This window comes from Monosiga brevicollis, genomic scaffold (assembly GCF_000002865.3).
Source record: "Monosiga brevicollis MX1 MONBRscaffold_3 genomic scaffold, whole genome shotgun sequence".
In the NCBI taxonomy this organism is placed as follows: domain Eukaryota; class Choanoflagellata; order Craspedida; family Salpingoecidae; genus Monosiga; species Monosiga brevicollis.
The window spans coordinates 2,369,260-2,384,798 of NW_001865040.1; the positions used below are offsets into that span (position 1 = coordinate 2,369,260).

General features: G+C 56.2%; 5 protein-coding genes across 5 annotated transcripts in view; 2 read left to right on the plus strand and 3 right to left on the minus strand.

The window, feature by feature from the left end:
* The window catches only part of MONBRDRAFT_23209 (uncharacterized protein), a gene marked incomplete at both ends in the record, with an annotated part of 1,992 nt that extends 1,388 nt beyond the window's left edge, over positions 1–604 (minus strand). Inside the window, 2 exons of the mRNA XM_001743479.1 lie at positions 37–360; positions 513–604. Coding sequence (XP_001743531.1) covers positions 37–360; positions 513–604 — 416 coding nt within the window. The remainder of the gene's footprint in view (positions 1–36; positions 361–512) is intronic.
* Positions 605–1,136: 532 nt separating this feature from the next.
* On the plus strand, positions 1,137–3,649 carry MONBRDRAFT_36039 (uncharacterized protein; the record flags this gene model as incomplete). The annotated part of the gene is made up of 4 exons (XM_001743160.1): positions 1,137–1,930; positions 2,094–2,170; positions 2,250–3,324; positions 3,437–3,649. 4 exons carry the CDS (start codon positions 1,137–1,139, stop codon positions 3,507–3,509), a joined length of 2,019 nt encoding a protein of 672 aa, XP_001743212.1. The 3' UTR covers positions 3,510–3,649.
* A 212-nt stretch (positions 3,650–3,861) lies between these two features.
* Positions 3,862–9,824, minus strand: MONBRDRAFT_36040 (uncharacterized protein; the record flags this gene model as incomplete). Its single annotated transcript, XM_001743480.1, has 14 exons — positions 3,862–4,382; positions 4,469–4,495; positions 4,602–4,724; positions 4,835–4,938; positions 5,064–6,489; positions 6,650–6,751; positions 6,850–7,203; positions 7,302–7,476; positions 7,795–7,904; positions 7,979–8,509; positions 8,626–8,678; positions 8,771–9,023; positions 9,317–9,439; positions 9,768–9,824. 14 exons carry the CDS (start codon positions 9,822–9,824, stop codon positions 4,362–4,364), a joined length of 3,459 nt encoding a protein of 1,152 aa, XP_001743532.1. The 3' UTR covers positions 3,862–4,361.
* A 1,475-nt stretch (positions 9,825–11,299) lies between these two features.
* MONBRDRAFT_17815 (uncharacterized protein) lies at positions 11,300–12,801 on the plus strand (the record flags this gene model as incomplete). Its single annotated transcript, XM_001743161.1, has 7 exons — positions 11,300–11,353; positions 11,500–11,609; positions 11,698–11,753; positions 11,866–11,921; positions 12,005–12,136; positions 12,250–12,334; positions 12,439–12,801. The coding sequence occupies 7 exons, from the start codon at positions 11,300–11,302 to the stop codon at positions 12,540–12,542; spliced, it is 597 nt and encodes a 198-aa protein (XP_001743213.1). The 3' UTR covers positions 12,543–12,801.
* Positions 12,802–13,149: 348 nt separating this feature from the next.
* Positions 13,150–15,528, minus strand: MONBRDRAFT_23213 (uncharacterized protein; the record flags this gene model as incomplete). The annotated part of the gene is made up of 13 exons (XM_001743481.1): positions 13,150–13,248; positions 13,283–13,363; positions 13,536–13,685; positions 13,777–13,853; positions 13,947–14,011; positions 14,097–14,191; positions 14,284–14,372; positions 14,457–14,517; positions 14,646–14,679; positions 14,755–14,845; positions 14,931–15,008; positions 15,091–15,181; positions 15,307–15,528. 13 exons carry the CDS (start codon positions 15,526–15,528, stop codon positions 13,150–13,152), a joined length of 1,233 nt encoding a protein of 410 aa, XP_001743533.1.
* Positions 15,529–15,539: the final 11 nt, after the last annotated feature.

The following is a 15,539-nucleotide window of genomic DNA, read 5'->3' on the forward strand; positions in this document are numbered from 1 at the left end:
TCTCGGCGACCGTCCCTACCACCTCCCTCAACGGACCTGCCTAAACCGCCGTCGCCGCTGTCGCCACTCGTCGTCATAAAAGCACCCGATTGGCCATAATAGAGAGAACACCCGCAGCGAAAGAGAGAGAGAGAGAGAGAGAGAGAGAGAGAGAGAGAGAGAGAGAGAGAGAGAGAGAGAGAGAGACAGACAGACAGACAGACAGACAGACAGAGAGACAGACAGAGAGAGAGAGAGAGAGAGAGAGAGAGAGAGAGAGAGAGAGAGAGAGAGAGAGAGAGAGAGAGAGAGAGAGAGAGAGAGAGAGAGAGAGAGAGAGAGAGACGCACACACGCACACACACGACGCACGGTGCCTGCACTTTTCTTTCCCGCCACAACGCATCACACCTCAACGCCTCCGCCCGCGCATGCGCAGGGTGGCGTGTGTTCTCCATCATATTTTTTTTTTTTTATCATCAGTCTTCCAGGAAGGGGCCGTCTACCTACCGTCGAACCGCCCTGCCGACCTACCGTTTGATACCGCTGCCACTCGTATCGACCCAACCGCTGAGGACCGCTTGTGCTCTGCCACTTTTGGACTGCTTGTCACGTGTAAGAGCCATTGGTGGCACTTGCTTCAAACCGGCTTCACCCCCGAGCGGGGCTGCCTGCTCCTCCTCAAGACCGGGAGCGGCTGCTACCCATCCCCGCCGCCACCCAATCGAGTGTCAGTTTTTCTGCCCCTCCCCCGGACGCCAGAGGCTCCGAGCCCATTGCGTGGCCACAGAGCACCCAACAGTGTCCTTCTGGCCATCATCAACGAGCTCCCGTCTCCCCCCTTTACCCCTTTTCTATACCCTCCCCTCTGCGGCTCGCAGTTTGCACCCGACTCCTCCGGCATTCCCCACCCAGGTCCTGTGCTCATCCCAACCACCCATCTTCCTACCCCCTTGGCCCTTGCCCCTGCCCCCGGTCTCCCCGATGCGACCTTCTATGCCATTCCATCTCTCTCTTCCCCGCCCTGTCAAAGGCGTCGCCTCATCGACCTGCCAAATTCCTCCCTTTTCCACTCCGTGAACGCAGATTCTGGACAGAGCTACTGGCCTTGTCGCCCGTCCTTCACCATCGGACTCAAGGGGCCACGCTTCCGATACCATGGCTGAGCGTGCCAATATTACCAGTGCGCGCGTCAAGCGTGCAGACTTGGCCAGTCGCTCAATGCCCAATTTCCGTCACACCCGTGCTGCATTTTCCAGTTCTGACTCCCCGCCATCTGAACCCAAGCAGCGCAGACTTCAACGTGCCCACCATATCAACGAACCCCCGCTACGCCACGCCTCGCCAGACCCCGCGCCTCTACGCCGTGCCTCACTGGTTCCGCCCCAAGCAACCACCTCAACCCCAACAGCCGCCACAAGTGTGCATGCCCGCCGTGGTCGCCTCTCCGCGCCAACCCAGAGCGACGCCCAGGCCTATACCCAATCCAAGCCGTCCGCGTCTTCGCCCAACATCGATCGCCGCAGTCTCTTACGCCGCCCCTCGGCGCCCGCCATGATGCCAGGCAAATCCAATGCCTTGGAACAAGCCTCCATGGCCTTTCTCCTTCACCCTGATTCCCATGCAAGCCGGTCTCGTCCTTCAACCTCCCAGTCCCGGGCCGCAAGAGCAGAAGCCCGTAGCCTCAAGGCCCGGTCCATGATCAACATGCGGTCGGCCCCGCATAGCCGTACCGCCAGCCGCCCCCACAGCCCCGTCGACTGGGAGAACATGGCCCCATACCACCGCCCCCGCTCTAGCCATCGCTCCCCCGAGCAGCAGAGCAGTCACATCACCTCTAAACAATTTGAGGCGCTCTCTGCCCTCCAATCCCAGCGCGAGCAACGCTTCAGCAAAGAACAAGCTTTTGAGCGTCAAGGCTGGTCCGAGCTCAATCGCCGGGCCCAAGAACAGTAAGTTTCCACTGCACCGCTGGTGTTGGTCCTAAATCTAAAGTCGGTGACTTTTGGGACGGGATGCAGCACGCCTCATTTCGAACCCCATGAGCTGACAGTGCCTCGCTTCTCACTACTGGTCCCCTTGAACCTCCTCCCCCCCGCCCGCGCGCCACAACAGCATGCTTGTACAGCGATCTATGGACGATGGCCTCTTCTCCGACCGCAACTTTGTCTCGCTCCCGGCCTCTCCGACTCGTACGTTCACTTGAACTGCGTGCTACCCAGCTTCCGTACCTTCCTCACTCGCTCTTTTTGCTGACCCTTCTACCCCCAGGTGCCCGCTCTCGCTCGCCCAGCCCATATCCTTGGGCCCAGCTTGGTAGCTCCCAAGCCAACAGCCGATCCGCCTCACTCGCCGAATCGGACCCATCCTCGCCGTCCCCTTCAAACTCCCCCTCGCCTGTCCGTTATCAACCAACAACCAGTTCCTCAACAACCGGGCCCCAACCCCCGTCAACTAATGTGCGCGACGCCGCGTCCGGCTCGAGCGATACTGCGAGTCGCTCCCGCCGTCGTTCGCGTCACGCGTACGTGACTTCAAGCCCCATGACACCAGAACTATCACCCGGCATTGCCGCGCTCAATCGTTTACAAAGCCCCGCCATGCTCTCGTCTACTGATGCGCGCTCGACCACCTCCAAATCCTCATCTCCCTCGGAACTTTTACCTCGTCATCGCTCTTCCTCCTTGGAGGACGTGTCAGGCCATGCGCTCTCGCAGGAGGAACGCCGGAGCCGCATGACATTCAAGAGCGTTCCTGCTAGTCCTAACCTTGCTCGTCGCGGCTCCAAATCGCTACAGCCTCATCCCCCCAATCGCGCTAGCGCTACACCCAGTGATGCTGGCATCGATCAGTGCAGCCCAGGGACTGAACGCCCACATCAACCCGAGCCTCCTCGTCGACCGCGACCCTCTGGCTCTGCACGCGCCACCCGTGTGGCCACATCCTCGCGCCGACGTAGTCTGCCCACGCCACCTCGGACGCAACTGCCCACGCCCACGCCCCTTAGTGCGCTCGGTCGTGGCTCCAGTCAGTCAATCGGTGACATTGATCTCGGCAGGCATTCCCCCTCGGGCTCTTCGGACCACAGCCGTCGACCACGGTTTCGCAGCGACCCCACAACGGTGCAGCTCGACGTACTGGGCGAATCACCACTTGATGCTCGTGCGGAAGCCCCCGAGCCAAGCGTCTCCCCCTCCGATCATGTCCTTGTTCAACCAGCTGAACGTGCCTTGCAAGTCTGTGAGGGCTACCGTGCAGCACGAAATCTTCTCAAAAGTCAATCGCAATGCAGCTTTACCCGTGCATCCGTCCTTCAAGACTTCAATCCAGAGGAGTGCTTCCGCACGTATGTAGCCTCTCGTTGCTGGCAGCCGCCTCTTGCCATTTGATTGTGCACTCCAAAGCCGCTCGCGTCTCATCACAATTTGGCCACCCTTCTTTTTCTTGAATTTTAACAGGGCGCTTGAGCAGAAAAGTGGCTCGACCACCCGCTTGGGAGGCGAGACCTGTGCTGATTTGATCGAAGACTGATGCTCCCTGCCGTGTGCATTTGCCTACTTTGCCTGTTTCTGGATGATACCACGCACCCCTTGCTTTATTCCTCCAGGTGCACTTGATAGCTTTAGATAAGGGCGCATATCGCCATTGTGTTTTATCACATACATACACACACACACACACACACACACACACACACACACACACACACACACACACTCTCTCTCTCTCTCTCTCTCTCTCTCTCTCTCTCTCTCTCTCTCCCCCGCCCGCCCCGCCCGCCTCGCGGGACTGAGCGTTTGTTAGAACGGGTTGGAGCTGTGCTCCCCCGGTCTTGATGAAGCGTAACCGTGTGGAGTTTTGTACATACGCCTGGGCGCAATATACACAAGTTGGTCTCAATTTGTGGGACCCAAAACTCGGGATATATCAAATCGAAATCACCTAAATTCGTGGTCACCTAGACAACAACAAAAATCAAAATCAAAAAGACAACAACGGGGATTAAAATCAAAAAAAAAAAGCGTTTCAGAAAATCAGGAGGAGAACAATCAAGGTGCAAAGAGTCAATCAAAACAGCAAATATTCGACGAGTTGAATCATCATCAGGGTTTGGCCCACTTGGCGGTCCGCTCTGCGGCTTGCTGACATTGTAAAACAGCACCTTATGGTACACGAGGCAAACAGGGCAATGACAGTGGACGCACCAGAAGCACGGTGCCAATAGAAAAAAAAAAAAAAAAAAGAAAGTAAAAGAAAAAAGAAGAGACGGAGGAACACGAGAAGGAGAGCAAGCAAAACCAAAGAAAGAGTAAGTATAAATAACGAAGACTTGACCGAGTCTTCAATAGCTTCTATCATCTAAAGTTCAATAGCTTCTATCATCTAAAGTGCCTGATCTGGGCGCTAGAATACAGAAATACATCAACGTGAGGGGAGCCCAGGTGAGAGTACGAGAGGTTGTGAACAAGGTGGTCGAGACAATATCGTACCGGGGGCAGGCGACGGGCCGGCGAATTCTATTGCGTGAACATGATGTGGCAGCACATCAGGGCCATTGCAGTCAAATGAGCACAAGCATAACCAGTCTGTCCCCAACGCGCGCTGCTCAAGTCGCAAACTCACCCGACCCCCATTTTTGTTTTTCAAAAACTGCTGCCGCATCTCAAGAGTCCGCTGTGATATGGAGGCACGGCGCTCTCGGCGGGATGGATCGCTTTGCGAGACACTCGTGCGTCGCTGCAAGGCCTGAGCGCAAATGCAAGCCAAGGTAAACACTGATCAGATACAAAGGTGGTGCCAAACAGAGCTTCAGGCCGACACTTGGAAGCATGGCTGTGATGGCAAGAAAAACGCACTGCGCTGATTTCAGCTTCGACGGCTTGCTCCTCGGCCTCAAGTTCGGCACGGCGCTGAGCATGCTGCACTGCACGCTTGCGCCGCTCAGCTTCTTGGAGTCGCTCTGCAGTTTGCCATTGGGCCATCAAACACAGAACAGTGATTTCAAACAACGGCGAAACCGACAGGACAGATTATAACACCAGGTGGAGCACCCCTCCAGGCCTTCGCCAACACTAGATGGCTTACCTTGCTCCATGTGCTGCCGCTGCACTTCTTCAAGACGCTTCTGCTCAAGCGCCATGCTATATGAACGCTGGCGCGCTTGCTGGGTAGCGAGCTCTCGTCGCTCCTGCTCAAGCATGATCTGCATACTTTCGCGACGCTGCGTACTCGGCGTAGGTTCTTGTGGAACAACGTGCTCATGCGACGCAGTGCGGGTGGGGCGCACTTGAGATTCTGGGAGGGCAGCAAAGGAATCAGACCGGTCTGATGTTGATGGTGCATCCTCCTTTGCATCCCGTGTGTCACGGGGGAGCTGGGGCGCAGCCATACTGGGCATTTGCGGTGCTTCGCTTTGCAGAACTGGTCCAGTGTGCGCTGGCCCAACATGCGGATTTTCAATGCCTGCAAGATGTGCGTTGGCCGCATCGTGATCGTGCTGGGACAATGTTGAAGCGCCTGAGAGCTCTCGATCCTGAAACTGATCGTGACCCTGATCCTGAGATTGACCGTGATCTTGGGGCTGAGGCTGAGCCGATTTGTGAACTGATTCTTGGGGCTGAGGCTGAGCCGATTTGTGAACTGGCTCTTGGTGCTGAGCCTCACCCTGAGCGTCCTTCTGAGCCTCGTGCTGAGGCCCGTCCTGCTCATTCGCCCGCTCTGGAAGATGGTCCTGAGTTTGTGTATGCCCTCGAACATTGGGCTGGCGTGGCAGTTGACTGGGCTGAGAATTGGTGCGGCGAATTGACAGGGGACTGCCAGTCCGTGACGTCGAGGGACTGGCTGCAGTCAGACTCTCCGTGCTCGCGTATGCGTAAACGCTTGAAGCCATCATTGAGGCAAGTGAGGGTGCCGAATGGCGATGGGAGGCGGCAGATTTGGCCAAGGATTGATTACCAACGTCCATGGTAAGATTCTCAGAAGTGTGGGCGCGGCGAGTTGACCGCACGTCACGGTCTGGCCGAGGCGACGAGCTGCCCGTGCGAGAAGACGCCGAGACACGTGCCTCTGCGCGCTGTTCCACACGCTGTGCCAGAACCAAAGCACGCTCAGCAATTTGTGCGGCCTCGGTGGTCCATGTTGAGGCCGCAGGTACCTCGCGTTGGCCTTGGCCTTTTGCGGCTGTGCCAACCCGTGATGCCGTTGTGCCTTTTCCTTCAGACTGATCTGCAGAAGCTCCTCGAGCGGGTGGATCGGCCATATTCCCCGATCCCGAGATTGAATCCCCTTGGCGTGGATCTTTGTGAGTCAAGTTGAAGCGCGCGATGCCAGCGTCACGCTGCAGCTGCTCCCACTGAGTACGGCCGATGCGCATTAGCGTCAAGTGAATCCTGGGTACTTGGCCATATGGCGTGCGTGACAACTGCAATGTCACCAGTCGGCTAAATTGCTCTTGTGTCAAACCTGCTACGTCGTGCTGACCAATTCGCAGAATCCGGTCGCCCACTTGCACCTATACACCAAAACCAGCATGACGAAGCGCGAATGGATGAGAGGGGGACCGAGGGAGTGAGAAAAAAACGTGTGTATGTGTGAGGCGGGGGCGGGGCTTGGTCGAAGAAGGAAAGGGTGCTGCTTATGCCAGCATTGCTGATCACTCTTCGGCCACTGACCTCGCCGGTGCGATCGGCGGCACCGCCAGGCTCCAGGTGTGCTACAAACAGCGCACTCAACCGGGTTGCTGAGCCTCCTGCCACACGCATCCCCAAACTCGTCTACAACAAAGCAAGCCGCGAATGCAGGGCGTAGATAGTCAGCTTCGCGGATGATGCATGCTCGCACTTATCGCTACTACAAAGAGACGCGCAAGTACCTGCTGGGGCTCGAGATCAATCTCAAACAACGGTCCGAACGTGGGAGGTTCACCATTATCACGCTGAGCGTAGATGGCATCCTCAAAAGACAAGGGACGCGAACGGTCTTGCGGACGCTGCTGGGCTGCCTGGAGGCTGGATGGACCAAGTGGGCGTTCAGAAGAGGCACTTTGGCCATCAGTTCTCGAGGCGGGGGCAGAGGGTCGATGGTGGTTCACAAGCTGGCTGCCATTCGGTTCAGGAGCACCCTCCCGGCGCGTGTTGGCCAGCAACCCAGAAAGGCGCGAAGACAGCTTGTTGGCCTGCGCTTCCAAGTCTTGGAGCCGCTGCTGTCGGCTGGACACCGTGGAAGCCTATGACGCCATGTTGTGTATGCATTTGAGCTCATGGAATTTGTCATTGAAGCTGCACATAGCTTAAAGGACGTCACAGCAATGCAGGGCATGCCCACCTGATCTCGGGCACTTGCTGCACTGGATGGCTGGACCGAGGGCTGACGTGACTCTTGATGCCTGGATTGCAGGCGCCCGGGCGCCTCAAAGTAGCCGCGATGGGGCAACGCGGTCTGTGAGTACTGGCCGCGACCCAGGGCACTGCTAGCACCACCCTGATACAATTGTACAGGCCTAGACCACAGCAGATTGTATTTCAAAAGACATCAGACCAAGCTCCTAGCAGCCATGGCCATGGTGCAGCAACTGTTGTGAGACTTACGTTTCCAAGGCTGGCTCGGGACTATCAGGAAGATCAAAATGTACGCTACGGGGCCGGGCACTGCGTCTGTTGCCGCAAAACATGTGTTGGCGCGCATTAGCGACCAGAACGAGGGAAAGAGGGACAAAAAGGGAGGGAGAAAAGAAGCGAAAGGAGAAAGCTTGATGGTGAGCGTGCGTCGCAGGAACGGCTTTGCTAGTGTGCCAATTCAACGTGGGCGGGAAACGCACAGTCGTGAAGGGTTGGTAGTAACGAGGGCACCATGAGCAGAGATGGCGCGCCGCAATGGGCGGCGCAGAGCAGAACGTAGCGGACTGATGCCGTTCACAATGGTGTTGGCCTGGAAAGAGCATCAGGGTGAGAAAGCACTCACATAGAGAGGAAGGGCGAAATCAGGCACGGGCATGAACGCACCACGGTCGTGGGATCAGCTGTTTCCATGTCACTCTCCGAGTCAGCACTGGTGTCACCAACAAAAGGCTGCGCCTGAGACCCCCAGAGCTGACGGGAAGCTGATGATTGCCCGGAGGGTGGATCGAAGGAGCGAGGCGCAGGCTCTGACCCAGGCCCGGGCCGGGCCGTTGCCGTTGCCGTTTGGCTCCCGGGATGGGACGCTGGTGCCGCGGGCAGGGCTTTGGAGGCTGCGGTCGTGGGGGTGGCTGGTAGCGGTTTGGAGCGCGGTGCTTGCTTGGGTGGAAGCAGAGAACTGGGGGAAATGATGGCGGCGGGGTTGTTGTTATTGTCCAGGGGGACCGTGAGTCCCACATCTGGCTTGCTGGTAAGCAAATTGCGCACGAGCTGGTTCGCGTTAATTCCAGAGGAGGATGAAACGATGCCATCGACGTCGAATTCTGATGGCTCGTCTTTATGTGAAAGCTGGTTTGGGTTTTGATATTGAAGGGCTTCGGCCACGGAAGGGACTGCCTCTGCACCAGAGCCGCGCATCTGCCAGGACACCACATCGGGCAGCTTGTACTATAGTTGCACCGCAAGATTGGTGCCCAAGCGGCCAATGAGCCACTGCATGGTTCCACGCCGAACCACACGGAACACGAGCCTACCTTCTTGACTTCCAGCACGATGTAGCGTACAACGGTCATGATGGTGTAGAGCTCTACACAAGCAGCGTGGTGGAGGGAAAATGACTTTGGGGCGCACAGCTGCGTTTTGCGAGTCACAATAGGGGCCTGATGAAGACTTGCGTACCATCAAGACTGCGATCGGCGGTAGCGACATCATTAATGGCAAGGATCTCATCGCCAATTTGCAAGCCGACGTTTTCGGCAGGCGAGCCCATCTCTATTTGGCTGACGTATATGCCATTGGCCTGCATATCACCCAAAACAGATTGGGGTGGAGGGGAAAGAAATCGTGCATCATTAGCAAAAGGAGAGCCGCGAGCACGGCCGGGCTGCAAACGAAGCGCAAAAGCAAAGCGCCTCTGGTACGAATACGCAATCTGCGGACGAGAGGGGAGCAAACACATACACGTTCAAAGCCATCGCCGACTTGCAGGTGCAGGCCAGCCCCGCGTCCATCTCGGCAATCAAGGTGCAGGGTCGAGAGCGATGATTCGGGCGAGTCAGCTCGGCTCGTAAAGGCAATTCCTCCCACTTTGCGAAAGGACTGCACGAGATCAGGTCAAGGTAAGGGATGCGCCGAGAGAGATGTGCCGAGGGGATGGATGAGGAGAAAGGACCGGGACAGAAGGGAGATAAAAGTGATGAGGAGAATGGCATGGGGATCACGTACGCCGTGCTGGACGGAGATTTTGGCTTTGCGGCGATCTTTCTTGTTTCCCGAGGCGGTCACATCCTGCATGCCGCTCCGAGCTTGCATGGCCGACTGCTCGGCTTGAAGCACGGTGGCGTAGGTCTGTGATGACGCGGCACGCATAAAAGGTGTGGTTTAAGTGATGAGCTGGTCGTTGGTTTGGAACGGTTAGAATCCAAGAGGACGTTCCCGAAGCATCATGCCAAGCTAGCTGGGAGCCGATGGGATTGTCGACCTCACCTCGGCATCGAGACCACCGACGCGCCGCACGTCCCCGATCTAAGCCGAGAAGATGGGGTAGAGAAGAAGCATGATAGCGTGGTTGACAAGGCACATAACAATGAGACCGCAGACGAGGATTTGGATATCCGCCCTCGCACAAGGGAGATGCGTCCTGGCGGGCGTGAATGCGTCCCGGCCTGCGACGTACCATCTGATGGTGCGAGGCTTCTCGCAGCCGTGGTTGTCGACCTCGCCACAGCGCCATGGCGCTGGCCTGTGGGGCGCGCACAAAGCGCTCAACCGCAGCAGGCGCTCGACGAGCGGAGCTAGAACCGCACAAGATGAGCCGGTGTTTCCTTTGTCGAGCTTCGCCCGTGGAATCAGATCCACCCAGGCGAACTGACCAAGAGCCACCCAGCTCAACAGCAGCCCCACCACCAGACCAACAGCTACCAAACAAGGTGCCAAGACACACCCCACCACGCCGCAATACGATACAATCCAACTGCCGATCCGAAATATCCGACCCCGGCACGACGACGACATTCGATAAATCACCACGACGGTCAGTTGACGCAGCAGAAGAGAGAGGGACAGAGAGAGGGAGAGAGAGGGACAGAGACAGAGACAGAGACAGAGACAGAGAGAGGGACAGAGACAGAGAGAGGGACAGAGACAGAGACAGAGACAGAGACAGAGACAGAGACAGAGACAGAGACAGAGACAGAGACAGAGAGAGGGACAGAGACAGAGACAGAGACAGAGACAGAGACAGAGACAGAGACAGAGACAGAGACAGAGACAGAGACAGAGACAGAGACAGAGACAGAGACAGAGACAGAGACAGAGACAGAGACAGAGACAGAGACAGAGACAGAGACAGAGACAGAGACAGAGACAGAGACAGAGACAGAGACAGAGACAGAGACAGAGACAGAGACAGAGACAGAGACAGAGACAGAGACAGAGACAGAGACAGAGACAGAGACAGAGACAGAGACAGAGACAGAGACAGAGACAGAGACAGAGACAGAGACAGAGACCGAATTCTTGGTAGGGTTAAGAAGAGATGACAAAAGGGGCAAAAGGTGAAAAATAACATGAGAAATCAGTGCGGAGTATGGGCGGGATGGACGGTGAGAAACAGGTGCGGGCGTGGATGCGATGGACTGTGCCGTCGGCTCACGGTGGCATCGAGACGGCAGGCTGCGCCTGGCGCCAGTGCGCTGCGCTGCCGTTTTTGTGTCGAGTGCGATGACGTGCCAGTCCACTCGCCTTGACGCACAATTATCAGTTATTGTACGTGTATTCTTGGTTATTGCAGCTTTATACGTCACGCTTATAATAGTTTGTGTAGTATGTACAATACTTGTTGTCGCGTGCTTCATGTTCAAGGGTAACGTCCGCGTAATGTGTGTAGAGTGTACTTATTGACACATTTTCTCAAACGCTGGAAAAAGACTTTTTTGTCAGACGAAATTGCCTTCAAAAGGGGGGTAGTGGATGTGGTGGAGCTTAATTTTTGACCCCAGGACCGTAGCAACCAACACCGATAACGATGGTTCGTTCCCAGCTCGGGTCTTGTGCCGGTCCGCCGTGATCGCTCAGACGGCAGCGCGCGTGCATCTCGTCGCCTGGGGGACTGCCACTGGTTTTGGGAGCTTGTGACAAGAGGATGGTCGGGGGCTATTTCATTTGTTTGGCCCATGATCTTGTCCTTGTGTGCCCCTCACGTCACGAATGGCCTGCTCACAGTCGAAGGGTACCTCGATCAAGGATGCGATCAAGCAATGGGTCAGTCTTCTGCTCTTCTAAAGTTGTTCTTGCGCTCACCCCTAAGCGGGCGCAAGAAGGACAACACACGCATACCTGGCCACGCAGGCTCGCCAACTCAAACGTGCTTTGCCCGCACCATCATGCGACATACGCCACCCCCGTAGGAGGAGGCCAACGGCAAGTCCGTGGCCGAGGAAACAGTGGTCAAGCTGATCGGCAAGCTTCCCCCCATTGAGAAGATGGATGCGGCGCTCTCCCAGCTGGCTCATGTCGAGTGCGTCCTGTGCCTGGGCTATGGACGAGACCTCATTGCTCGGGGCTTGGGCTAGCTCACGCATGCGCCTTAATTTGCCCGTGCACAGACAACTCTCCCTCTCGACCAACTGCATTGAGAAGATTGGAAACCTCAATGGCTTTTGTACGTTCCACTCCCCATCATACGCACGGACGCTGCGTGCCTGGCCCTGATGACCGGCTTTGATCCGCCTCGCCGTCTTTTTTCGTTTTGCGCCCTTGATCACGATCAACAGCCAATCTCAAAATCCTTTCCTTGGGTCGCAACAACATCAAGTCGCTCGCTGGTCTCGTAAGTGCTGGTTCGCAACTCAGGTGGTAACCCAACGATCTTTTTTTGACGCCTCGACTCACCCTGCTCCTGCATCGACATAGGACCCTGTGGCTGGAACGCTGGAGGAGCTTTGGATCAGCTACAACAACTTGGACAAGCTCAAGGGCATCGAGGTGTTGCAAAAGCTCAAGGTCTTTTTCTGCTCCAACAACAAGCTAGCTGATTGGAAACAGGTGCGCTCTCCTGGCCATCCCCGAAAGACTTGCGACCTTTGTGGACAACTCTCACTGCAAAGCCCCAAACTCGCTCTGATCCCTTGTCCTGTGTGTTGTGCCACTTGCAACAGATCGAGCTGCTTCGCCAGCTCCCGGCCCTTGAATCCGTCGTGCTCATGGGCAACCCGATCCAGGAGAAGCACGCGGAATCTGGCGGTAAGACCAGCAACAGGGCGATTGCCTGAGCTCGCGGTGTCCCGCCTGGCTCTCAGCCCTCGCAACAGGCTGTTCTTTTCACGTGCCTTGTCCTTGACGCGCAGACTGGACCCAGCTGATCATGGAAAAGCTGCCACAAATCAAGAAGATTGATGGCAAGCCCATTGTGCGCGGTGGTGAGGAAGAGAGTGAGGAGGCTGCTGAGTAAATGTTTGTCTTGTTCAGTCCTGCTGCTGACTCCAAAGCGGCTGCAATCCTTCGCCCGTCCCTTGTCTGTCTCTGTTGCTACAATATTGGCGCCGCGCGCCAACACGACTGTTTTTGCCCACTCTGGATATGCTCGCTGACCTGCGTCAAACGCTGCCCCACTCGCTCTGCCCTGACGCTGGCGTCAACATGCCACTATTGGCTCGGCGCCCAGCACTTGTCCCTGGGCCTGTGAGAAGTGTTGATAATTAAAAGTGAACAAAGCTATATGCGGCATTGGGCTTCCGCCCCTTTTCTGAAATAAGCTTTCGCAGCTATCACAAAAAAAAAAAAAAAAAGAAAAAAAAAAGAAAAAAAAAAAAAAAATCCAATTGCATGTGAGCTCTGCTCAATTCTGGCCAGACTGTCATGCCCATGCCTCAAATTGGACGTGTCCTGCACCACAAAGTCCCTGGACCAGCTAGCACCTGGTCATGTTTCAGCCTTCTCGGCTTGTGACTTCTACAACAACCAAGAGGAAGTTACAATGGACTGATCAAGGCGCCTCATCAAAAACACTTTTAACGCCGTCTGGCCGCGTACCTCAATGCTCTGTTGCACTTGCTGTGTCAAGAGCCGTCGCAGACTTGTGATGACGCCTGGTTGGAACCACCCGTCTGATACCTGCATGAACACCGTTCTGACATGAGCCGAAGAAAGTCTTGCCGCTGCAAAAAGAGCCATCTCAGCGCGAGAACGGACATGACATTTGCTTCGCAGCGGCCGCTTCTGAACGAGAGCCTGAATGTCTTCATCATGCAGGTCGCAAATCATGTAGTGGCACTACATGCAACCCCAACATGCCAAGAAGAGATGAGTGAAATGGATGCGCTCGAGTCGGAACAAGGTGTGAGAGTATCACAGCACCTGACGCTGTTGGGGGATAGTGCCCTTGGTATAGCTGCATCCCAAGCACGAGGGCCACAATTAGCCGCCAAAAGACGGACAAGCACACCAAGCAGGAGCAAGATGTAAGCGAGAGCGAAGAGACGTGGTCCACGCCCGTGCCAGCATGCAGCAACACAAACATGTGTGAGTCGTTGCCTTGTGCAATCGCTGCCTGACCGGTGGCTCGCGCTAGCGAACTGCGCTTAGCAGCAATCGCCTATCAAGGGCACAGATTTCAAATCAGCGTGAGCTTGACGGGGTCCATGGATAGACAGCGGCACGAGCGTGTACAAAGAGCTCCAAGGTACGTTGTGGTTGTTGCGTTGTGAGCGCCAGTCGACAGTCTGAAACTTGTGTGCCTTGGGATCTGCTCGTGGGTCGTACCCTAAAACAGGAGTAACCGCCATCGCCATCGTGATCGTTCAACGTGCGAAATCAGAGGAGTGCTTCTACCATGGACTCTACCATTTGTACGTACCGTAGGCAATGTGTAAGCTTCGCCAGGGTCCAGATTTGAAGTTGTAAGCGACCGAGCGGAGGGGCCTGCCATCACCAGACCCAAAGCCGGCCAAATTAAAGGACGTTGATCGAGCAACTACAAAAACGTGACGGAGACTTGAACCCGTACACTTTGACGAGCCATCCCATGGTACTGTGATCCACGTCGTGTTGAAGCTCTTCAGTGATGCCCTTGAGGGGCCAAATGGGTTGACGCTTGAAGAGCTGGTGTTGAAGCACATGGTCGGAAACAGAAACCGCATGCGTTTGAAACGGGGCAAAAATTGCAAGCGTGTGGGTTCAGCAGGCCTCGATACCTCTTTGAGTCGCTCATAGGCTGCGGCTCGGGTAGCGTCTGTTAGCTCAGTTGGGCTAAGCTCCATCGCCGGCTCTGCCGGAACGGTTTCTGTGCCAGCCCAGCCGCAGCCCATCAATAAAACACCAAAGATGCGGCGGGAGACCAAGGGTTCAACAGGGTGCAAAGACGCACCAATGTCAAAGTGAACCTGTCCTGGTTTTTGCTGCGTTTTTCGAACATGACGCTGTTCAATCTAGTCAAGGGGAACAAAGCAGTTGGCAGGCCAAACCCGTGAGCTAGCGCTGTGCTGTCCAAGAGAGAGGGGGGAGAGCAGAGCGAGAGGAGAGAGGTACTGGGAGAATGGTGGCTTTGCTGACTCACCGTGACGCGACCCTTGATGGGGTTTTCTTGGAAGCTATAGCGCCAAGCAAGACAGGGAAAGAATCAGCAAGGATGGATCACATGCAGGAATTTGGGCCCAGCAGCGTACTTGTACGTGTTTTTCGGCTGCGCGGGACAAAACACGGGTGGAACCATGTCGTTCTCCACCTCTGCCTCCAGCCAACCGGGATGTAGGATGTCTGGCATCCAAAAGAGTACAAACATGAGGTGAAGATTGAGTGCGGCGACCAGTAAACGGTTGTGCACTAATGCACGCCGTCTCACCGTCTTCCGGGCGCGGAGGTTGAAACAACGGCTGGTTCGCAGGTGGAAGGCCTGGGATGTACTGGAAATCGGCCGGCTCTGTGCCCAGTCAGAGGACGCGGAAGCCATGAGCACTGAAGTCTTGCAGCGGCCTGAGCTGAGGCAGGCGCACAGGCCTTACCTTTGAATTCAAACTTGGCCTCAACCACACCCACGGGATCGACTCGTACGTCAGAGGCGGCGCTCAGCGGCGCATTGCGCCGGCGCGTCACCTGTACAAGAAAGAAAAGTGAGTGCTGCCAGCGCGAGACAGAGAGGCACGAGACAGAGGGGCACGAGACAGAGGGGCATGAGGCTGGTTGGGGTTTGTCGGGAGCTGCAGAAGGGCCAATCGCACTTTGAGAAGCAGGTGGTGGTTGGGACTTCGCGTCGCAGCAAGCGGATGTGCGTAAGGATCGTCGGGCCGCAGCGCCAGGGTCAGCTTGGCCTTGTCATCGCCGCTAAGCGCCGCCTCGGCCACGGCTGACAAACCGCCCAGCGCATTGATGGCATTCCTGATCAAGCAGTCGATGAGCACGGCAAGCACCAAAGCACACGCGCCTGGCCGTCGACAAGTCATCTGCTCACTCT